This window comes from Ciona intestinalis, chromosome 11, assembly GCF_000224145.3.
Source record: "Ciona intestinalis chromosome 11, KH, whole genome shotgun sequence".
Taxonomy (NCBI): domain Eukaryota; kingdom Metazoa; phylum Chordata; class Ascidiacea; order Phlebobranchia; family Cionidae; genus Ciona; species Ciona intestinalis.
Window position 1 is genome coordinate 1,782,012 of NC_020176.2, and position 24,871 is coordinate 1,806,882.

The 24,871-nt window shown below is 32.8% G+C and overlaps 1 protein-coding gene across 1 annotated transcript in view; it reads left to right on the forward strand.

Annotated features, from left to right (window-relative positions):
* Positions 1-24,871, forward strand: part of LOC100178148 (ryanodine receptor 3) — a 63,745-nt gene that overhangs the window by 2,761 nt on the left and 36,113 nt on the right. Inside the window, exons 5-48 of the mRNA XM_018813888.2 lie at positions 269-346; positions 1,174-1,252; positions 2,335-2,447; positions 2,514-2,713; positions 2,973-3,106; positions 3,209-3,306; positions 3,749-3,868; positions 3,951-3,995; positions 4,220-4,341; positions 4,528-4,710; positions 4,991-5,244; positions 5,539-5,657; positions 5,748-5,881; positions 6,489-6,730; positions 7,278-7,470; positions 8,175-8,385; positions 8,878-8,982; positions 9,420-9,607; positions 10,172-10,331; positions 10,551-10,624; positions 11,397-11,485; positions 11,731-11,825; positions 12,631-12,735; positions 12,998-13,094; positions 13,682-13,818; positions 13,967-14,031; positions 14,488-14,592; positions 15,258-15,389; positions 15,450-15,502; positions 15,923-16,057; positions 16,452-16,603; positions 16,884-17,062; positions 17,604-17,781; positions 18,012-18,098; positions 18,355-18,559; positions 19,065-19,224; positions 19,823-19,942; positions 20,319-20,480; positions 21,330-21,482; positions 21,865-21,995; positions 22,517-22,680; positions 22,987-23,105; positions 23,602-23,734; positions 24,226-24,445. Coding sequence (XP_018669433.1) covers positions 269-346; positions 1,174-1,252; positions 2,335-2,447; positions 2,514-2,713; positions 2,973-3,106; positions 3,209-3,306; positions 3,749-3,868; positions 3,951-3,995; positions 4,220-4,341; positions 4,528-4,710; positions 4,991-5,244; positions 5,539-5,657; positions 5,748-5,881; positions 6,489-6,730; positions 7,278-7,470; positions 8,175-8,385; positions 8,878-8,982; positions 9,420-9,607; positions 10,172-10,331; positions 10,551-10,624; positions 11,397-11,485; positions 11,731-11,825; positions 12,631-12,735; positions 12,998-13,094; positions 13,682-13,818; positions 13,967-14,031; positions 14,488-14,592; positions 15,258-15,389; positions 15,450-15,502; positions 15,923-16,057; positions 16,452-16,603; positions 16,884-17,062; positions 17,604-17,781; positions 18,012-18,098; positions 18,355-18,559; positions 19,065-19,224; positions 19,823-19,942; positions 20,319-20,480; positions 21,330-21,482; positions 21,865-21,995; positions 22,517-22,680; positions 22,987-23,105; positions 23,602-23,734; positions 24,226-24,445 — 6,028 coding nt within the window. The remainder of the gene's footprint in view (positions 1-268; positions 347-1,173; positions 1,253-2,334; positions 2,448-2,513; positions 2,714-2,972; positions 3,107-3,208; positions 3,307-3,748; positions 3,869-3,950; positions 3,996-4,219; positions 4,342-4,527; positions 4,711-4,990; positions 5,245-5,538; positions 5,658-5,747; positions 5,882-6,488; positions 6,731-7,277; positions 7,471-8,174; positions 8,386-8,877; positions 8,983-9,419; positions 9,608-10,171; positions 10,332-10,550; positions 10,625-11,396; positions 11,486-11,730; positions 11,826-12,630; positions 12,736-12,997; positions 13,095-13,681; positions 13,819-13,966; positions 14,032-14,487; positions 14,593-15,257; positions 15,390-15,449; positions 15,503-15,922; positions 16,058-16,451; positions 16,604-16,883; positions 17,063-17,603; positions 17,782-18,011; positions 18,099-18,354; positions 18,560-19,064; positions 19,225-19,822; positions 19,943-20,318; positions 20,481-21,329; positions 21,483-21,864; positions 21,996-22,516; positions 22,681-22,986; positions 23,106-23,601; positions 23,735-24,225; positions 24,446-24,871) is intronic.

Genomic DNA, 24,871 nt, shown 5'->3' on the forward strand with positions numbered 1-24,871 from the left:
ATACTATATTATTACATTATACTCTAATGGTGGGGAAGATGGGACACCTTTTCATTCCATTTTCTCGTCCCATTGTGTAATAAACAAAGAATATTTAAAGAACTATATCCTCACAACTCTCATAGACCATTGTTAATTGCTTAAAACACGATCACGATATTTGGATGTTATGCGTTAAAGGTGTCCCATCTTACCTCACAGCACTATAATTATACTAGGCTATAAGTCTTATTAACACAAGTGTATTAACAAGTTTTATATTCAACAGGCGGAAGGCGGGGCAACTCACAGCAGAACGTTGTTGTATGGAAATGCCATTCAGTTAAAGCATGAACTTAGCGGAATGGTATGTACCTTACAGTTGAAATTTAATACATAAGCTGAGTGCTTGTTCTATATACGTTTTTAACAGACAGAGCGTGTTCCATTTTATGTCTTCCAGATTAGACTAAAATAGCGGTAACTGATAGAGCTATCCTATAGTACTGTAGAACAGTATGGGATACTGTTGGCATCTAAACCCAATATTTCTTGATCGTGTTTCTAACAACAAATGATCTTCTTTTACAGTTGTACGGTTATATGAATTATTATATACCCATTCAAAGAATTAAGAAAAACGTTAAAAAAAAATTTAAAAAAAATTATTAAAAAAATCTTCACGACTCCAATAAGCCGCTGTTAATTGTTTTAAACACGATTTATAGGACATTTTGATATTATCCCCCACTCTATACTATATTTCGCACAAGTCACTTCTCATAAACTATCTCCAAGTGCAAGTGACCGAATTTTGAATATATTTTGCTGTTAATATATCAGTATATTATTATAGGGTGGCGAAAGATGGGACACCTTTTTGTTCTATTTTCTTGTCTTAATAAGTTGTAAACAAAGAAAATTCAAAGAATTGTGTAACTGAGTCCTCACGACTTCCATGGACCGTTGTTAATTGTTTAAACACAATCAGGATATTTAGATATTATGTCCTAAAGGGTGTCCCATCTTTCCCTACTCTACTATATAATAGTTTGAGTTACCCCTGAGTTATTAATTATTAGAAAAAACGACCACTTTAAAGTTGTTAGTACAATTGAACTATTCCGCCACGGCATATTAGAACACCATGATAATAATTAAAATAAGACAAAATGTTACCATATTTTTATTTAGTTTCTCACTTGTCTGACAACGGCGAGCTCTGCAAATGATCAATTGGCGTTTGACGTTGGATTGGGGGAAGAGGAAACAGGTAAGTATTTATTATATATACATATAAATGCTCAGACTATATAACTTTAACTGCTACAAAAGCTAGTCTATTACAACACTTGCTTGTGTAAGCACATAAAACATGTCATTTATCAAATTGTGTTGATTCTTCGCATGTCGGACAACGGCCTACTATAGAGATATCTCTAGTAAGCCGTGATCGGACCCAAATAACACAACAGCAGGTCAGCGATTCGATATAATAAAACGATTCTGTATATCGCCGATAAAGCAGACTTAGCTCGCTCATATAGGCACTTAGGTCACACCAATGATATTGCACTACTGAACCATGTAACACCGTTAGCGCGTTTGCATACTTGTTCAAGCGGGTGTTTCGTTCACAAATCAACATAGGATTTTGGTCTCAGTGACTGTACATTAGAAGCTTAGGTTGCGCAGCAATATGCAATATTTAAATCAGCTAAGCAAAGCCTCTCTAAGCTAAGCTATTTTACTCATTACACATTTCGCCGTCGTGGCTTCGTCCATAGAGCTCTCGAAAACGTGGCTGATATAAAGTTATCTATAACACAAGAATTGCTTTTTTATTTAACTTTCGCCATATACCTACGAAGTTTTCTAGAAAAGAAAAAGGTTTTTCCGTGAAATGCGAAAATGTTTATAGCCGTTAATAACTTCGCACAAATTGTAGCTGTTTGTTTGTTTGTTCGGTTCCCTATACTGCTTATAGTGCTTCAATGACATGTGCTAAGCGGCGACTCGGCGCGCTTGTAGGTTAGTTTATCTACTTTATCCCAAGCGTCGATTATCTGTAATTTGGCGCCGACTTACTTGACTTTATGAACTCCACAATGAACGCTCAATATGTGAAGTTTCGTATGTGCATTCCGAAAACAGTGTTTTCCTTTAAATTCGTCTAAATAAAAAAAGTTTTCTTTACTATTACAACACTGTCCAATAAGTTAGGAGCACATTTATCATCTCATAAATCAGCGTGTATGAAACTATTTTGTTCACCCTATAAAACATAGCCCTTTACGGCTATACCCCAGAGAATATTGCCAATTATTAAAACACATTGCAATTATAATATATTAGGTGAGACATCATGGTGGACAGTTCATCCAACTTCAAAACAAAGATCGGAAGGGGAGAAAGTGAGAATCGGAGATGATTTGATTCTAATCAGCATTTCTTCTGAGCGATACTTGGTATTTATTATATTTTCTAATGGAATTGAAATAATTATATTTCTTTCTAATAATTCTTTTTAATAGCATCTTTCATGTGGTGATGGGGATGATAGCAGTGTTCAGGCTTCATTTCAACAAAGCATGTGGACTGTTGGACCTGTGGCAAGTGGTGGATCCAAAGCTCAAGGTTACCTTACTGGTGGAGATGCAATTCGACTGTTCCATGGTCATATGGATGATTGCTTAACCATGCATACAATGGATGAAAACAAATCACATTCCAGGTTAATTATTTTATGAAAAAAAAAGGATTTTTGGTATTTACCACCGAAACATCTTTATTTTTAAATAATTATTACCGTTTGTCTAGTTTTAGTTTTAAGTATCAAGTTGCAGATTAGTGTAAGTTTATTATAAGCAGGAATTAAGTTGAACAGCCATTGATATAATGTTAAAACTTATTTCTTTGATGCTGGATCAAAGAAATCACTTTTCGAAATTTTTGTCAAAATCCGCAGTCATTTATTTCATGCTTCCCACTAGATCAATCATTTATGAATCTGGATCAGCCGGAAGCCATGCAAGGTCGCTATGGCGGTTAGAACTAATGCAAATTAAGTGGTTCGGATCACATGTCTCCTGGGGGTGCCCGTTTCGTTTACGTCACATCACTTCAGGTGTTGTAATAAATTTTTGATTATTTTTATCAATATCAAATGTAATCGTCATGTATTATTGTTTTGTTTTTTTTATGTAACCAAAAACTTATGTATTCTAAGGTTTGTACTTGTGTATGTTGGACGACCGAAGCTTAATGTTGATGGGACCTGAAAACGCAAGTTATAGAATGTCTGCGTTTTGCTGGCAATCATCAAAGGTATGAACAGAGAAATAGGTTGATGCCTTTTTTTTTGTAATTCTTTAAGGCAATAATTATGAAATAAAGTATAAGCAGCCTACTGATTAAATTAAAGTTCTTCTGACAAACCTATTTTTTTTAATATCCTATATTTTGCCTTCATTCTACCCTGCTGGGCCGGCGAAACCTCGCTAAACAATCAATTTCCCAGTAGAGCTTTATTAGATTTCTATTATGCCTGGCAGCAGCAGTTTATATAGATTGATTGTTTACTTTAACTAATAGCCTATTCGAAATTTAACTGTTATTTTGAATGTAATTATAATTGAATAAATAAAATAAGTTTTACAAACCACACTATTCTTTGTTCAAATGAATGAGCTTACCTTCAAATTGAAATGATTCGTTTTATTTTATTATTGTTTATGTAAACCTTTTAATTTGGTGTTGTTTTATAAAGGACAAAGCTGAACCTTTAACTGAACATGAGATTGATGGTATGGGTGTGCCAGTAATCAAGTATGGTGATTCAGTGTGTTATCTTCAACATGTGGAAACAGGTTTATGGGTTAGTTATCAGGTAAATAACTGAAATTACATTTTGTTAAAATATAGTACTGTTTAATAATGGTACTACTAATTTCCCTTCTTCACTGTTTTAGGTAGTTGACACGAAATCTGTAAGAGTTGGTCCAAAACAAAGAAAGGTAAGAGATAAAATATGTATGAAAGCTCTGCCCAAAAAAGCATATTATTTTTGACTCTAAAAATTAACTTTTCAATGTAAATGTGTTACGAAGGCTTTGATTCATATTTATTCAGTAGGTTGTTTTTAAAGTACTGAAATGTCCTGCCAAACTGATAAAATAAGTGGGGAAAATGATTAAATTTGAATAAAAATGAATTAATATGAAAATGTTTTCATATTTAGGCTGTATTGCATCATGAAGGCCATATGGATGATGGACTTGCATTATCTCGTGCTCAATCAGGAGAGTCACGCACCGCAACCATCATACGAAGAACTGCACAAATCTTTCTGAGCTTTATCAGGTTAGAATGTTTGTGTGGCTAACTCAGTGGTCCCTTAGTATGTTGTCTAAATTGTTTGCCATACAGTAAAAATATTTTCCAAATTTAAGCTACTTACAAGACTGTTATTGCCTCGCTATACAGAGTCAATAAGTTTCATTCTATTATTTTTTAAAATTAGTATGAAAACTTTATATCTTTAAACAGTGCTTTGGATTCCCATCAACCTAAAAAGTTGGGTAGGAGACCAGATCATCCAAATGTAGCGGAGATGGAACAATGTGTGAATGATCTTATTGATTATTTTATTGAACAAGAAGATAAAGCTGATGATGGGAGCACTGATGAGCATGAAGTTAGACAAATAAGGAAACAGGAATTAAAAAACAGGCAAGAGCTTTTGTGGAAGGCTTCGTACAGTGGCATAATGGTTAGCGCGTCTGCTAATCCCGTGCTCCCATTGTAGGCCCTCAAAATAAAGTATATACTTTAAAAATAATCATTCACAAAGTTACATACGTGGTAACTTGTAAACGGGCGCGAGATGTATGAAACAGAACACCCGCATTTTAACGACTCTTGCTTCCCCATCTTGCGGGTGTAAATAAGGGACTTTTTATTCGAATAAATAGGTTTTTTTTTTTGAGATTATTTAATTATTAATCTCTAGGCAAGACTTGTTTCAAGAGGAAGGAGCCATATCTCGTATATTACAATGCATTGATAAGTTAGGAGCTTATGGGGATACTGGGAACTTTGCCCAAATTGTCGGTTCTGAAGCTGCTGCTTCTTACGAGTTTTTACTCAACTCAATGTATGTTCTACTTGCTGCCACTGTACGGGGAAACCGAGACAATTGTGCAAAGTTTGCGCGTCATCTTGACTGGCTTATCAGTCAGTTTGACGGACAGCAGGCGTCAATGGGTAAGTGCAGTGACTTTTGTGCTGGTAATATTGGAGTTTTTATGGCAGTTAGTTACTCACACTGCAATGAATGAAAAAGGTTAATACATTTTTATTATGAACATTAAACTCAATAAAGTTATGCCTAAAAACATATTCTCTTGCATTCAAGGGTATAGATATTAGGATATATGTATATTTTTTAACACTGTGTTTCGCACCTATATGCTTTGTAGCTTTAGCAAGTAGACATATACCTAAGCTAATGCAAAGTATAAATGTTTATTGTGATAATTACATGTTAAAATCTTACAGGTATCCTTGAAGTTCTCAGTGCAGTATTAAGTGACAGCCAGGAAGCATTAAATATGATAAAACCTGATCATATTAAGTCCATTATATCGTTACTTGAAAAACATGGAAGAAATGCAAAGGTAATATTTTTGTGAATTATTATAAAAATTTGAAGTCTAAACTAGTAATAATAATTAATTAATTTTACCTATTACTTACTGTATGTTTAGGTTTTAGAAGTTTTGTGTTCCCTTTGTGTATGCAATGGAGTTGCAGTTCGTTCAAATCAAAATTTGATTTGCGAGACATTGTTGCCAGGAAGAGACTTACTTCTACAAACAACTGTTTTGGGATATATTACCAAGTAAGCTATTTCATATTTGTTATTATGAAAAGTTGCAGACTACATTTCCACTGAAATGATCACATATATGTTTACTTTTTAATTTTCCCTGCAGCATTGATAGAATAACATGGAGAATTAAATTATGTTTTCCTAAATTTATAGATGGAAATGACAGCAACACTATATAAGCACATTTTACTGCTGTAAACATATGATCAACAAATAATGTTACAGGTTCAAAGCGCCTCACTGCTAACATTGTTGGCATATGTGTCCTTAAAATGTTATTGGTATATATAAACACATTTATAACCATGTGTGTAAAACCCTGAAGTTTTACTACCATATGAGCAAAATTAAACTTCCAATTGCCTCAAAACAGTGGTCAACAATGGGTTTTCCAAATTGTCAGTCATACATAAAAACAAAATAATTAAAAAATCTTTAAAAAATAATCATCCATAAAGTAACATATGTGGTTTTGTGGTAACTCATAAGCAGTCACGAGGTATATGAAATAAATACGTTTTTATGACGATTTTCGTTTACTTGCTAATTAAAGTACTACTAGATTTGTTGTTTGTTGTAAAACGCACCTGTATAACAATTTCAAATTCTCTTTCAGTGTCCAACCCAATATTTTCATGGGTGTGAGTGCTTCATGTGCTCAGTATAAGAAATGGTATTACGAACTTCTTGTTGAGAAGATTGATCCCGTTTGTTCTTCTTCTGGACCCCACCTAAGGGTTGGTTGGGGAAATACTGTTGGTTTCTCCCCCTACCCTGTTGGTGGTGACTATTTTGGTGAAGCTGGAGTGGGTGATGACATATACTCATATGGATATGATGGATTAAATCTATGGACAAGTAAGTGTGGTTTGAAAAAATGAATGAAATTTATTCTGTCTCGTTGGTCAAGGTAACGAAAACGGGAAAGTTTACAAGACCAAAAAGATTGGTAGTAACGGTAAAACCACAGTCCTTACTTACTCGCTTATAAATAAAACAGAAAAAGAAATCAATTTTTGGATAAATAGTGTGACCGTTACACCCAACAAACAATATGATTTTGGAAATATCTTTCGCAATTCAAAGCTGTAAACTTACAGTCGACAATTTAAAGTCGTTATTGGTTAAAATTTGGTTGTTAGGGGCCGACAATATAAGGTTTCAGGTCTATGGTAAGGGTTTTTAGGTTACATAAAATGGTAAAGCACTTTAGTTTTGCGCTTCATTTTTTGATCTTCAGGTTACCATTGTAATGAAAATCAATATAAAGGGTTTGTGGTTCGTAATAAGTGTTTGTGCCAATGCCTCTTAGCTATTATATTATTTTATTGTTCTTTTCTATAAGCTTATTGTTTATAAAATACATGTACACAACTCAGATAAAAATGACTTTTTTCTTTTTTAGGTCACAGAGCTTGTTCTGTTGGATCTAATAATCGTCATCTGTTAGCTGCCAATGATATTGTTAGTTGTTGCATGGACCTCAGTATACCAAGTATATCATTTCGTATAAATGGCCAACCAGTTCAAGGAATGTTTGAAGACTTCAACTTAAATGGATTGTTTTTCCCTGTTGTCAGCTTTTCTGCAGGCATCAAGTTAGTTTTGATACTGATTAATTATACTACTTATATTACCGGCACTAAATAAAAGTAAAATTAAAATTAGTTAAGACCTGGCGTCGTAGCAGATAGTATAGCACACCTTCCTTAACCCAGAGGTAATGGGTTCAAGACCTGTCGCTGCTGCCATTGTGGGCATATGTATCCTTGGACAATTTCCTTAACGGCAATTGCTCCAATCAGGTGGTCACTTATAGGTTGTCCAAATCAACAGCCATTCATAAATAAAAATTTAAAAATAAAAAACCGAAAAAGCAAAAATAATTATCCACAAAGTAACATATAAGCTGTTATGAAACAGAACACCCATGTTATAAGTTCTAATGACTGTTAAGCTGCCTATAAGAAACCACTGGATTGGGCATCACTTACAAAATAATTATCTCTAATATGCAGTTACATTCTGATAGGTTACTGTGTTTTATTTACTTCATTTTCTTGTTGACTCGTTTCTCTCCACAATTTGAATAATTTTTAACATGGTAGGCCATTTATTATTGTAAAAAAAGTATGCAGTGTAATTTATGTTATGTTTTAAACCTTATTACCTTTGATGTATATCAATCTAACTTATTTGTTATGTTTACTGACTAATGTAGTGTAGATAAATAGGGGTAGGCCTGCCTACCCTGCCATCCCAGATTTGTTGCCTATTCATGCATGTATCATTGGTATTACAGAGTCCGGTTTCTATTTGGAGGACCACACGGTGAATTTAAATTCCTTCCCCCTGTTGGATATGCTCCTACATATGAAGCTTTGTTACCTGGAAGAAGATTGTTTCTATCCCCATGCAAATCATATGGGAATCTATCCAGGGGTTATATCATGGGGCCAGGGTCATCATGGGAACACACTGTATTTGTTCCAAATGCGGTGAATACTCAAAATGTAAGTTTATGACCATCTTGATGTTGTTCGTTTAACCATAAATAAGAAATATACATTTCTTTTACACAGCATTTATATTGGTTCGACATAATCCTTGTCTGCTTAAATTTACTTCTTCTAAGTTAAAAAGTATGCAGCTTTGTAGGCGATTATTTTTTGTAAGTCTAATTAGCAACTCATATTTGACCGCTGGATTACAAATCTCATATTTGACCGCTGGATTACAAATCAAGTGTCTTGTACAGAACACAGATATAAGCAATTCTGAATACTGAGAAGGCGTTAAGAAAAGATATGCTTGACTATTTATTTCAGAAAGAAATACGTCCATTTCCTTGAACCTCCTAGAATGATAATTGGTTCTTGCTTTGTTTATTAAAGACAATATCCAATTATTGCTACAATTTAATGGTCAATAATTTCACAATTTAATTTTATCATATCCATGTATTAAGAAACAAAAAAAACAACCAGAAATCACATTTGTTTCAGGTTATTCTTTCACATTTCTTGCAAGCGGTTGTTCCTAAGCTCGCTGAAAGTATTCATGAACTGTGGGCAATGACACGTATACAAGGGGGTTGGAGTTATGGAACGGTAAGATAAACTTATACAAAAAGGCGCCAAGTCTTGGGTGACAGGATAGACAGGCTTAGCCTGATTTTTTCTACACTGCCCTGTTAAGTAAACAATGGCACCAAATAATTTATGAAAAAATACATTTGTCTATCTTTGCCTTCCCTGCATTTTAAAAGTTTGGTGCCTAGACAATCGTTATAACAGAAGTGTTTCACACACCTCGTGCCACCTTGGGGGTTTCCATGTGTGTAATTTTGTGGGTGTTTTTTTTTCTAATTGATAAAAATTTATACAACCCATTTGTGGCCACATCATTAGAGAAATTGCCGGTTATTTGTCTTGCCCAAGGAAACAAACGCCTACATTTATAGAGGTGACAACTCCTCTGTGTTAAAGGAAGACGCACTAACTAGTTTTTCATGGCGCCAAACAACTAATTGAATTTACTGCAACAGGTGCGCGATGAAGCAAAGAAACAAAATCCCTGTTTGGTTGAATTTGCTCGACTTCCAGCTCAAGAAAGATCATTTAATTTAACGATGTCGTATGAAACCTTAAGGACAATAATTGCGCTTGGTTATCATGTTGGAATCGCAGACGAAGAGGCGGAATACAATTTAAGGAAACTCAAACTACCACGAAGGTTTTAAACTAATTTTTCATTGTTTGTTTACCCAACAAAATATTAGGAATATTGGAGAATGGAATGAGGGTGATGTTAAAAAAATTAGGGAACATTGATATTAGTCATTTTTTTAATATTTTGAAACCACTAAAACCACTTTTTTTAACTTAATGTAACAATAATAAATAATAATTTTCCTTTTTTTTTCCAGTTAAGAATAGTATTTGAATATAATTACCTGGGTGCAGTACTGCAATTGTTACTATTCATTTACAAGGTGTATCTGACTATAAATGATGTTTCAACAAAGTCATATTTTTAATTTTTTGGAAACTAAATAAATATTTTACAAAAAAAAACTCAAAACTCAAAACATGATTGAATCTCAAAATGTACAGTCCGAATCGTTTTACCTAAATGATGAAATGTATTATAGTTGAAGACGTTTTTGATAATAGTTAAGAATAGTATTTGACTATTTGAATATAACTTGCTGGGTGCAGTTCCTACTATTTATTTACATATTGTACTGTACTATAAATACCGTTATAACAAAGTCATATTTTGATTTTTTTTATAAAGTTACATAATGGCAAGTGGCTACAAACCCTCACCTATTGATCTCTCCCATATAAAACTCACACAACAAATGGAAGATTTGGTGGAAAAACTTGCAAATAACGCTCACAATGTGTGGGCACGTGAGCGAGTTAAACAGGGGTGGACTTACGGTGTGAATCTGGTAAATTATTTTTATGATTCATTTATTTAACAATTTTTAACTCTTATTTACTCTGCTTTCTGATCAAGATATTGTTAAGTATTTTTACTAATTATAGTGTTGGGTTTTACCAATATCAGACCTTACTAATTAAACTTGGCTATTGTAAGTCAAAATCAATACTAATAAGTAAAAAAAGAAGTTTTTATTCTTTCTTATTCTTTATTTGTGAATCTTAAGGATGTTGGGAAAAAACGGAACCCAAGACTTGTCCCGTTTTCCCTTCTTGATGAATTAGCAAAGCAGAGTAACAGGTATACATGCTGAAAAGTTTCACTTAGCTTTATATGTATATGTACGCCTGCCTCTAACCCAGAGGTAATATGTTCAAAACTCCACCATTGTTGGTGTATGTGTCCTTTTGCAAGACAGTTAACAGCAATTGCTCCAATCCAGTGGTCACTAATGGGTTGTCCAAATTATAAGCCCCCTCCCAAAAAATGAGAAAATCTCCCAAAAAATAATCACCCATAAAGTAATATAGTTACTTGTAAGCTGGCACGAGGTGTATGAAACAGAACACCCGTATTAAAAGATTGTCCCGTGTTTAATGACTGTACTGGCCACCCGAAGATTAAGTAAGTTACATTCAGTTACATAATGCATTTGCCATCGCACAGTAGTTAAGTGTTCTTGTTTCATAACCAGGGACACGTTCGACACTTCATGCAGTTTTTGGAAAACACTCGAAACTAGCAATTTAAATGTTTGTCCAAATTAGTCATAAAAAAAGACTAAAACAATTATATAAGCACTGGGCCCTACATACTTACAAAATTGTGAGCAGACACTGAGTAAACGAATAAAATGCAAATAGTGTGCAATAGGAAACTGTAGTTACAACTGTCCATCATTAGTATGAAATAGGGCTGTAATTTTTGTTATTTTCTGTGAAACCGTTAAATGTTTAGTTTTAACTACTTCAACGATACAAGTAAGGGTGCCCCCCCCCCTACAGGCCTTGAAATCTAATAAAAGATTTTTGTTTAACTCAAATGCCAAAATATTAATCAAGTTTGTTTACAGAAATTCTATTCGAGAGTTGATAAGAACACTGATTGGGCATGGCTACATGATTGAACCACCAGATGATAGATTAAAAGACAAAGACACAAGTAATTTTATAATTTAATATTAAACTTATATTCACAATCTGTAATAAAGTTTGATGTTCCATTTTATTTATGGCTGCAAAGTTGTAGTCAGTATGACTTTTAGGTTTTTTGCATAAGTTCTATAGTTTTAAACTTAGTCGTTACATTCGTGTTATCCAGTTCTTTGCTAGTTTGCACTAAAACCATTTGCAACTTGACTAAATTAAAATAAAGTACGATACTGAGTAATGTTTTTTTTTCCTTAGAAAAGAAAAATCAGGTTCAATGCAACAAAATGAGAATATTTCGCGCAGAACGAACTCATGCTGTCCAATCAGACAAGTGGTACTTTGAGTTTACTGTAAGTAGATTTGTTTTGTTTTTTAAACAACTATTTGAATGTAACTTTCTTCATTCTTGTTTGGCCGAAAACGACATTAGTTATAACACAGATGTTCTGTTTCATACACCTCGTGCCCACTTACGAGTTACCACGTATAAAAATTTGTGGTGATTGTTTCTTCTGTATCACTGACAATTTGAACAATCCATTAGTGACCACTGGGTTGAAGCAACTGGCGTTAGAGATATTTTCCAAGAACAAATATAAACATTTATATAAGCACTGGGCCACAGCGCCGGAACTAGCATGCTGATGTCATAGTAATAGTCAACCACAAAGTAACATACATGGTAACTCGTAAGCTGGTACGAGGTGTTAAACCCATGTTATAACGACTGTTGTTTTCCGGCCACGCGAGGATAAAGTAAATTACATTCATTCATTCATTCATAGTAGCATGGATGGAACACTTGACTGTAACTGAACAATACCAGGTTTAAATCTCACTGGTACTGTTGTAGGCTTATGTGTCTTAGGGCAAGACATGTAGCAGCTACAACCAAGTGATTGCTATTTATTCGTCCAAATTAGCAGCAATAAATGAGGTTTCAATGTTGCAAATAGCGATACCTTTGTTTTATTTAAACAATTTGTGTAATCAGATAAACTAATTGAGGTGTTTAATCCATTAATATATACTTTGTTTGTTTTATTCTGTTAGCAAGCAGAAATTAAAATCTGTAGTTGAAACCTTGTTTGTATAACAATTATCTTCTAGATGTAAAAACTTAGATTATCTCCTAATATTTTTTACTTTTGGCAGGTTGAATCAAAAGGAGAGATCAGAGTTGGTTGGGCAACTCCTGATTGTTTGGCTTCTACTGACCTGGGTGCTGATGCAAAAGCATTTGTATTTGATGGACATAATGTAAGATTGGACCTGCAACAAAACAAAACTTTCTAAAAATTTTATTGTATTTTTTAATTTTATTTTTAAATATTTTTAAATTTTAATTTAATTTTAGGTATTGTTAAATTTTGAAGCCAAAAACATAAAATGAAAAAAGATTAATTAACAACTGTTGTTTTGCTTCTAATTTCCCTTTCTCCAATCTTTTAAATATTCCAACCTTTACCGTTATTTAAGACCTAAATAAAAAGGTTGTGTTTTACTATTGTCCATGTTATAGGCATTAAAATGGAATAATGGAGCTGAAAGTTTTGGTCGAAGATGGAATGCTGGAGATGTGGTTGGTTGTCTGCTTGACTTCAATGAAGGAGTCATTTGTGAGTATCTGTTGACTTGTAAATATCTTTTGAAAATTCTGATAACTTAAATATTCTGTTATTTTTGCTACCAGGTATAATGTAAATTAATCCTTAGCTGCTTACCTGGTATAAAAATGTTTTTTATTTCCAATTTTTCCTCTGCTTTTTAACAAGACTTCATCAGGTTTACTTAATTTAAAAAAAATCTCCATGGCCCCCAAAGAATAATACTGTCAGCAGTGTAATGGCAAAGTGGTTCTTCCACTTTTTACTAGAAGATAATATGTTTAAAGCTAGACGCTGCCTTTGTGGGCGTGTGTGTCATTGTAAGCTTATATAACCCTCAAGCTTTCCTGCCGTACACCCACAATTACACTTAACAGCAGTTACTAGTACTACAGATACAAAAAAAACAACAACAAAAGTTACAGAAAAAACAATCACCTACAAAGTTACATACGTGATAAATCGTAAGCAAGCACGACATGTATGAAACAAAACGTCGTGTTATAACAACTGTCGTTTTCCGCCCACATGTGGATAAAGCAAGTTACTTTCAATGCGAGGAATAACTAGGAACATTTTTCAATTTGTATTTTTTTCAGCGTTCACTTTGAATGGTGAGTTACTCATTGACGGACATGGTCAGGAGACAGCATTCGAAAATTTATCTTCAGATATATCTCTGGTTCCTGTTGTTAGTTTAGCTGTTGACCAGAGAGGATTTCTTAATTTTGGCCGGGTAAGAAATTTAACATATTGAAAAGAAATGTAATGATACCCTCAAAAATGTTTTTATATTATTTAATATTGTAAACAAAATCCATTCACTTTTAACAAACTATTTTAGTAAGGCAAAAATATCAGAAGTTCATTAAATTTCTATTCAGGATTCGGGAACTTTTAAGTTTTATTCTTCCATTGGCCAGCAAGAAGGGTTTCAACCGTTTGCTTTGTAAGTAATTATCAACTAGGTAATTATGTTTTCAATAAAAGCTGCAACATAATGACAAAGAACACTTTTGTGTTATAGGTGAGAATTAAAATAACTGTAATTAAATCTGGTCCGTACGGTGCCGTGGTGTAGTAATTAGGGCGCCTGCCTGTAAACCAGAGGTTATGGGTTCAAGGCTCGATGCTGCTACCATTGTGGGCGTATGTGTCCTTGGGCAAGACAACGGTAATTGCTCCAACCCAGTGGTCACTAATGGGTTGTCCAAATTATTAGCTATACAACTGAGTAACAAGTTTAATGTAGTAAAATATGTTTAGAACAATTCTGTGCTTTGTTTAATTTTATAATTAAATTTTATCACATAAAAAATGTCAGTTCGTTTTTTATAGTGGAAATTCATGCTAAATAAACCTAAAAATAAAATATTTGATTAATAATTTCCCATCATTGCTTCAGTGGTATGAGATCCCCAATTGCAATGTGGTTTACAAAGAACTTACCAAGCTTCTGCAATATTGATGAAACTGATCAAAATATTGAAGTTAAAAGACTTCCAGCAAAGTAAGTTTACTTATTTTTTCAGCAGTACATTTTCCAATTTATTGGTAACAGTTTATTCAAATTTGTTTTTATATATTTTCATCTGTGGTTTCCTGGCGAATCGAAAGTCATTATAACATGTTGGTTACTTAATTATTTTTTTTATGTTTGACTGAGGACTTAGGCAACCCATAAGGGACAACTGGGTTTGAGCAATCACCGTTAAGTGTCTTGCCCAAGAACACATATGTCCACAATGGTAACAGCGAAGAGCCTTGAACCTGTAACTTCTTGGTTAGAGGCAGGCACGCAAACCACTTTGCCACGGTCATAAACTTTTAGATTTCAACTTTATTTTTTCATTATGACCCATCAATCTTCAGGTCAATCCCCTATAAAGCCGACTTCCCCCTATTGTGCGGATCGTGTCTTGACGCACACTTTTGTTTCACTAAAAGTTTAAATCATTATAATTAAACATATATGGCTCATTTGCTAGGTGTAGCTTATTTGCTTCCAGTTAAATGTAAATAAATATGTTTAAACTGTAAGCGTGTTTTAACAACTGTTGTTTTATCACTATATCTGGTCTTTTTCTTTTAAAATATTTCTAAATTTTTGCTACTGTAATCGAAGAGACAAATAAATTATTATTTTTATATCATTATTTTTACAATTTATCACAGCAACCACAGGCCACCCAGGTTGAAGGTGATTCATAAACAGATTGGTGGAACTGGATCACATGACTTCACGCCTGATTGGTTCTACACTCGATTAAATTTACCCATTACTATGGCAACTGTATTTACGAAAAGGTAACACAAGTTACATTGGTTGAATTATTATATACTAACATTGTGTTTGTTTTTGTTTAGTCCCGGACACATCATCAATTTGTTCAATGAAAGTGAATCAGTTATGGAAGAAGGTTGGTTGAAATATTTAGTTTGGTATTTTGTTTATGTTTATGCTAGTATTATACCAATATACTAATACATTATACCAACATATTAGTACTAGTATGCCATATAGCAGACAAAGTTTCGATTTTTTAGGATCTCAAAAACAAACTCCCTAGCTATTAAGATATAGCAAGTACTATGTTTAAAGGTATTTTTACAATGGTTATGCAATAAATAAAACAGCACAACAGTATTCATTTTATTATATGCAAATTTAATTGTGTAAAACTACATTTACTTTTTCTTTAAAAGTAGGTGTTACTTTCTAATATTTATAAAGCAATCTTATTGTTGTTTATATTTTTTCAGGTATTTTTCTCTAAAAAAGTAGTCAATTACTGCATTTTGTTGTAAAATAAAACTTATGAGTTCAAAAACATATTTAGATATCGACAATGATTTTGAAGTTCTTCGTAAAACTGCCCGAGGTGGTTTGTCACCACCTTTACCTGCAGTCGACCTTAAGAATGAGCGTCACCATCATCATCATCATGGGAATTCCAATACACTACCGATACCAGGCATGAATTAAATGTTAATGTTTTATTTATTATACCATGTTAAACAACTATGTGACAATGAATTAAAAATATATACCTATAAATTTTTAAAAAATATGTAAGTTCTTTCATAAAAAATAGATATTTTAAGTGTTTTTTGCTTTATAAGCATAACCTGTTAAACATTATGTTAAAACGTAGGCCCATAAAGCCTGAAAAGCTGTTGTAAGTTTATACCATACTGTGTTGCAACAGGTCAATTAACTTTAATCACTTCTGTATATATTGTGAGCTTTGTGTATTTAATGTCGTGTGCGCTTGCAATTGCAGTCTAATACATTCTACATTCTACATTAAAGCTTGTAATTTTGTCACGACAACTACTGTACTAAAGTCTGTTTTGTTTATTTTATAGGTTTGAAAGTTTCCAAGTTTCATTTTAGCAAACCTAAATCTTCAATGGTGCAAGGAAATAATGGGGTGAACAACACAGCCAAGTCACGACTAACAGAGGAAGTGTTACCAGATCAATATGCTGATGTTTTGTACAAGAATGACATTGACCAGGTTACGTCATTATTTTGATTACGCAGTTAACCTTTTATAAAACTTGGTAGTTTTGCGTAATGGTATTATAAATTAGGCCATGTGACATTCGCATTCTGTTACTTTTGATTTATAACATGGGTGTTCTGTTTCATATACCTCATATCACAAATGTACCTTTCTGGTGATTATTGGTTTTTGTAAAATTTGAACAACGCTAGTAACCACTGGGTCTAAGTTGACCTTTTGGCACTGGACAATGTTTACTCACAAGTTAATTTAAAACAAAGTTTTATTTCAGTTGTTGCAGTCGACCCAGTATTCATTCTCTGTACGAATATTTCCCGAACAAGACCCAGGAAGCGTCTTTGTGGGTTGGGTGACGTCAGACTTTCATTGGAATGCAGAAAAATTTCAACAGGAATTTATTCCAACTGTAACAATTACATTGGGTGATGATAAAGGAAAAGTTAGCGAGAGGTAAAATTTAATGATTCTAGAGTTTTCCATATCATTAAGCAATGTGTGTTTTTGGGCAGATTTTTACTGGTAATAGTTCCAACCCTGTAATTACTTTGGCAATCATACAGATAAAATAGCAATCAACCCCCAAGCGCACATAAAGTGCATGAAGCTAATAAATACGATGCACAATAAACCTAAACCCAAATTAATTATAAACAAAGTAATAATTTTTTATTTATCTCCCTAAATATTGTAATAAAGATCAGATTAATTCAAATAACAAAGAAAGTGGAATTAGCAGCAAAACAACAGTCGTTATAAACATGCTATGAAAAAACATGCTTAAGTAAAAGTTCCAAAATCAATCTGTGGATACTAAACTCAATTATACAATATAAAGTAACTCATATTGGGTTAAATTTAATTAAAACAATTTTAAATTAAATATAAAGTACTTCATATTGGATTTAAAACAATTTTAAATTTAATTAAAACAATGTTATTAGAAGAAAATGGTCAATAGTGTGCATGCAAAGTTAATTTATTTTTATTTCAGTGTTAAACGTTCCAATTGTTTTGTCCTGTGGGGTGGTGACCTACATCAGCAGACAAGTGCCACGCCCCCTCCCGCTAACCAATCATCTCCTGGGATTTTGGTCACATGTATAATAGACATATCAACAGGGTTGCTAACTTTTACAGCAAATGGAAAAAATCTGAATACATTTTATCAGGTTTGTAATGAAGTAGAACTGATTTAAATGTATAAAAACATCAGTTTTAGAGCAATTATATTAAAAACCACTAAGCTTCAGTCCATGTTTTAAACCAAGTTCTAATTTGTGTTTTGTAAAAAATATATTTGAACAAAAATTGTCAAAGTTATTATTCTGTAAAAACGGTCAATTTTTTGGAAACACAATATATTTATAAATCTAAAACAACATCTTTTTTTATTATTTAGGTTGAACCTAACGTACGCCTCTACCCAGCTGTATTCAGTTTTCCCACAACACATTCAGTATTCCAGTTTGAACTTGGAAGATCTAAGGTGAAACCAAATCAATAATTTAGTAAACTTATTTGTCCTTGTGCAAGACAGTACCGACATTGCGCTGTGTCTAAATTGTCAGGCGTACATAACACAATAAAATCAATATTCACCCAGAAAGGTTCATTTGTGGTAACTCCTAAGCGGGCACGAGGTGTATAAAACAGAACACATGTGTTATAACAACTATCCCTTCCCCCCCATGCGAGGTTAAATAAGTTACATTCATTTACTTGTTCATTGTAATTCATTACAGAACTGCATGCCATTATCAGCAGCGGTTCTTGAATGTGAAAGAAAGAATGTAATCCCACAATGTCCGCCACGTTTGGTGGTCCAATCTTTACGTAAAGTAACATGGACGAGGATGCCAAGCAAACTTCCACATCCTGAATGTAGACGAGAGTCGGTTAGATCAAAGGGTTGGACTTCGGAGTTGAAACCATCTAATACTGACGCTTGTAAGATTATACACTAGCTGTTCTAAATCACTATAGTTGTTTTTTTGCACCAGAATTGTTTTGGTATGACATAGATAATTATTTTTAAACAAAATATATATGTGGGTCGAGGGAAGATGGAACAGCTTTTTATTATTTTTTTTTGTCTTATTTGGTAGTAAATAAATACTGTTCAGCAAACTATAAACCATATCCTCCCCAACTCCCATAGATCGTTGTTAGTTGTTTAAAATACTATCAGGATATTCGTTTATTATGTGCTAAAGGTGTCCCATATTTCCCAATCCTACTATATAATCAAAGTATATGCTGACTTTGGCTTAAAATATGCGCTAAATAAGATAATTTAATCTAAAATAAACTTGTGTATAATAAGAAACATGGAATTTAGTTAAGAAGCATGAATGGCTAAATTCTATTTGGAGCATGCTAAGTTAATACTTTAATCTTCTGAATACTCACTAAACAATGCTGTTAACAAGTAATCTGTAACTTACATTTACAGATAATGCAGCAATACTTCATGTACCTGAAGAAAACCGATGTATAGATCTTCTTGAACTTACTGAAAATGAAGAACTCTTACATTTTCATGAACAAACTTTGAAACTTTACCGCTCAATGTGTGCATTGGGTAACCACAGAGTCTCCCATGCTTTATGCAGGTATGTTGCATTCTTCATAGTACTTAAAATGCGGGTCTATGGCAGTAGTAAACGCCTTACTGTAGTCCAGACTTTATGGGTTCAAGACTGGTTGCTGCTATCATTGTGGGCGTATGCGTCTATTGGAAAGACACCTACTATGGATGGCTCAAATTGTCAGCTATACATAACAAAATCAGCAAAAAAATTCTACAAAGTTACATACATAGTAACTCGTTAGCCAGTATAAGATGTATGAAAGAAAATCGGTATTATAATGACATTGCCCTGCCACACAAGGATAAAACAAGATACATTCATTCATGCTTTATATTGTCTTTGTAATTTCAGTAATGCTTGTTAACTATAAACAGGAGTGTTATCTTTATTAAAGAAAGTTAACTTATTTCAAGGGCACTCTTTTCAACCGATTAGTAGTATAATAATATATTGATACCCTTAAACCATTTTTTGTGTGTTTCTGTTATTGTATGCAAAATTTAATCTTTTAGCCCCATCCAATGACTACCTTTACTTTTTCCTCCTGTGTACTTTCACAAATTATTGACACCATGCTATAAAAATGCTGTAAAAAAATTATATATTGTTATTTTTGCAGCTACGTGGATCAGAAACAATTGATGCACGTTGTCCGCAACAATGATCTAATCGGTTCAATTCGTGCCACATACCACAACTTACTCATTGAAATGCATCTTGCCCCACATGCCAATGCTAGGTGAGATATTAAATTATGTCTTAAGACATCATTTAAAAGGAATAAGAATCAGAAACCTAAATCTAGACTTTTAGTCATCAAGAGCATAGGTTTTTTAACTATTGTCATTTTTTGAGACTAATTATTATATTTAAACCATTCTAATATTATACTCCTTCATTTTTTAGAACCGAGTTATAAAACTAGAAGTTTCTATGATAAAAAAAACATAAAAATGAAAGCCTAAAAAATTGCCAATAGTGTCTAGTAAACGCATCGTGATCATTGTGGTTATTCCAAAGTTGTTAAACTGTTTTTTGTTTTTTTCATTTTATGATAAAAACTCTAAATACTTTACCTGTATAATTTTAAAAGGTTTGATCTGATTTAACTTTAGGAAAAACACCCAACATGAATATATGTTTCCATTAAATGAGATGACGCGTTCTATTGGATTGTTTGCAAATCCTGAAACAAAGGATCCAACATTACCTGGAGTTGGTTCAACTTCATCATTGCGACCCAGCATGCATTGGTCGCAAGTCAACTTTGTTATGCAGTAAGTAGTTTAGGAATTTTTAATCTTTTTTCTCTGTGTGTTTAGCACATCTGCATTTTACCCAGAGGTTATGGCTTCCAGCCCCATTGCTGGTAGACTCATTTGTGTTCTTGGGTAAGACACTTGACAGCAATTGCTCCAACCCGTGGTCCCTAATGGGTTGTCCAAATTATAAGTCATACACAAAAAAAGAGAGTCATTTGCCAAGTTACATATGTGATAACTCGTAAACCATATTGGAAGGTGTATGAAACAGAACATCCGTATTATAATGACTGTCATTTTCTGTAACTGGATGATAAAGCAAGTTACATTTATTCCTTTAACTTTGAAAATACTGTTATATGGCAAAACTACATCAGGGTATAACCTATGCAGCAGACACTCTAGTTACAATAAATCTTATATTTATTTTTATATGAAAAGAGCAGTTTTAAAATGACTGTTTGTCTGGTTGTTTTTAGAAGATAAATAAAAGAATTATGTTATGTTCAGTAATACATATATAAACTGCTTTCCCTACCAATTTCTTTTTGAATCAATTTTAGTTTGTGTATTTGACTGGGTGAATTAGGTTGTATTATAAGTAACAATATTTTTATTAAGAAAACAAAGTAAAGATTTATTTTTAGTGGGCAAACTATACATCTAAACTTGCACATTTATTCATTTAAACATTTTGATATCTTATAAAAGTTGCCTTTATCTTATTAACAGTGATTTTAATTGGACGTCACATCGTCAATACAACATAATTTACCGTAACAGCTCTATTAAACAAAACTACATTTATTAAAAAAAGATTTTAAAATTCATTTTCATCGCTGATATTTTCACATTATTTTTCAGTCCAAGTTTAATCCACGAGCGACCGTTACACGTGCCAGAGTTTCCATTAGATGAACTTTGTTACAATGTTATTCTTCAACTACAGGATGCGGTTGTATGTTGCTACAAAAACTGCAAAGATATAATGGGGAAAAATCAACAATATGTGCTTGTGTAAGTAAGAATAGTGTAAGCGATTAGTGCTTCTTTCTCTAGCCCAGAGTTTATGGGTTTACTGCTTGTCACTGCTACCATTGTGTGCGTATGTATCTTTGGGCAAGACACTTAACGACAATTACTTCAACCCAGTGATCACTATGGGTTGTTTAAATTGTCAGCCATACATTACAAAAAATGAAAAATCCCCCAAACATGATCACCAGCAAATTTACACAGGTGGCAATTACACAAGTCATAAAAGCTGGCACAAGGTGTGTGAACCAGAACACCTGTGTTATTACAACTATCATTGTACCACCATGCAAAGATAAAAAAGTTTCTTTCAATAATTCTTAATGAACCTTTTTCGTTTAACGTAATATAATAATTTTCCCAGTCCTTTAATCCGACTTACAACCACTTTGCTTGAAATGGGAGTTTTTGTTGATGAAGATGTCAAGAAAATTCTTATTTTACTCGATCCAAATTTTTTTGGTTCATTTATGAAAGATATGGATGGTGTGGAAGGTATGGAAGTTGTTTTCGAGTTATCACGCTTTTGTTTGCTTTTTTAACCGAGTTCATCGCATTTTTACTTTGTCTGTTCGGTAATATTAATGGGTTGAAGTAATATGTAAAAGACAAAAGGGTAATTCAAAAATATATAAAGAATAATAAACTAAGCAATAGAAAATTGGGTCTATCACACAACATTATTATTTTAATCAAAGTATGTTTATTGTAACAATATGTAGATGAAAGAGTTTATAAAAGTTTTTGCTGCTGATTCTTTTCAATTTTTTTCTGTAATTTTATCTTCACTCTTGTTTTTGAAGAGTGAAATAAAGTTTATGTTAAGTTTGACATAGGAGTCACATTATGGTGACATTACAACGTTTATTTATTAATATTTCCCAAGATTTTCCCAAATTTATTAATAATCAGAATTTTCAACACATTAAATAACTTGTTGTTAATTCTTAAAATAAACCTTTGTGCTATTATCACAATAAAAACCTTTACACTCATTTTTTGCTTTATTTTTTTAGCACTAATAAAAAATGCTCACTCTGGATTACTTTGCCTGGACTTGGTTGAATCTGTGAAGTTGGTTTTATGCGATTTGCTCGAACATTTGATGAACCTTGTGTTGCGCCACCGTGTGGAAGCTCTCGTCTCTTTCTCGTGTCTCGTTGTTGACCACCTACAACAAGTTAGTTATGATATCACCATTGGTGTGGTAAAGTGGTTAGAGCCGCCTCTAATCCAGAGGTTACTGGTTTAAGACTCATTGTGGACATATTTGTTGTTTGGGCAAATCACTTAATGGCTATTAATCCAATCTAGTGGTCCCTTATTCTTAATTGTCAGTTAACGATAAAAATAAGTATGTATGGGGTGTATTATAAAGAACACCTGTGTTATAACAATTATTGTTGCCCCACCAGGATAAAACAAGTTACATTCATTCATATCTTCAATATTTTTGCATTTTCTCGAATTTAATTTCATACTGCAGAACCAAAGGAACAGATACCAGCGTGTTATGGAGTCTGTTAACATGTCAGCGGCAATGACGGCAAAAATGACGCGCGAGTTTCGTTCGCCACCTATGGATCAGATGGCAATTTTACTTAAGTATGTACAATGTAATAATAATAACTTATGTTTGTCCCTGCGAGTATGGTATGGAATATTAAAAATATTAAAAACTATAAGACACGAGACAAAACGAAATAGTAATATTTAATTGAAAAAAGAAGCATAATCCCTACACATAGCAGACAAACAACAAGCATTTTATGTTTTATTTATTCCAAGTTAAATAAATCAAATATTATTTTGTTGAAGACTCTTACTGACTGATATTATATTAAGTTTTTTATTAGTTTGGAAAGTTGATACACCTGCTGCTGCTACTCTGTTTGTTTCATAGCAATACAACATGAGTTTTCAACTTGCAGTATATAAAACTCATAATTTTATTATAGGATATGGGAAATCAAAATAAAAAATGTTTAGCGAATTATAGTAGTTTTGTGAAAGCAGGCATACTATATGTTTACTAAACACTACTTAAAAGTTAATATTTTTTTGCAAAATATATCTAATACAAGTATATTCATATTGATAGGTTTAAGAATGAGGAATTAGAAGAGGAATGTCCACTACCACCAAGTATCAAGGATCTGATATGGAACTTCCACATGGATATGTTGATACATTGTGGGGAAACTATTGAAGATGTGGAAACAAATGAAACTGAGGTAAAGATAACTATTAATATTAACATTTTAAGGTATTGGATGTGTTTTAAATTCCTCTAGTTATTTTTTTATGACAAAAGAAAATTTGTTCATAAATAGACTATACCAGTTTAAATGATGCGTCTATTTTGCGTGTGTTTTCTTGGGCAGGACTTAACTGCTTTTATACACCTTGGCCTCCACTTACGAGTCACCATGTGTGTAACTTTGTGTGTGATTTTTTTTTGTATATGGCTGATAAGAGGCAGGCACGCCAACCACTATTCCAAAGCGCCGATTTTTTATGTGTGTTTTAATTCTATGCTGTTGTCTGTAGGGTGTAACGGTCACACCTTTTATCCAAAACAATATTTCTTTCTTTTTCATCAATAAGTGTGTTTTAACAATTGTTGTTTTACCGTTACTACCTGTCTTTTCGCTTATGTCAACTTTCTTGTTCTTCACTATGGTGACCGAAGAGACGAAATAAATTTCATTCATTCATTTTATAGATTCCACTAAGAAGTAGATTGGTTGCTTTTATTTCTCACATCCTAAACCGGAAGAATGATAAAGCAGATGAGACAGGAGAGGAACAAATTGAAGTGATAACTTCTTTACGAGATTTAATAACTTCCACTATGGTTAGATGGGCACAAGGTTCACGACTTAACAATCCACAGTTGGTTCGTTCAATATTTCAACTTTTGTATCGACAATTTAATGGAGTTGGTGAGGTAAGAACAACTTTGCAATGATTTTTATATTTAAGTTAAATATTTTCATATATTAAAAAAATTAAAATTAATTATAAAATAGCTTTGGTGCAGAATTATTTTTCGTACATGCTTTTTTGAATTCTTTTCAAACCAATTTTTATTATGTTTAATAAAAAAAATAACTAAAATCATGATTTTATATTTACTTTAATAAAGACCTGAATAGGATTTTGAAGCGTCGGTAAAAAAAATTGCTGAATCTGCTGTTTTAGATTTATTTTTGTGCTGGTCTTTTTTTAGTTATTGTAGATAGGTTGGGACATTATTATTTTATGAATTTCTCAAAATAAAAGTTAATGTGTAAGATAGTAAGAATATAATGAAAAATTTAGATACAGAACATTAAAAAAATCACCTACAAAGTAACATACATGATGAA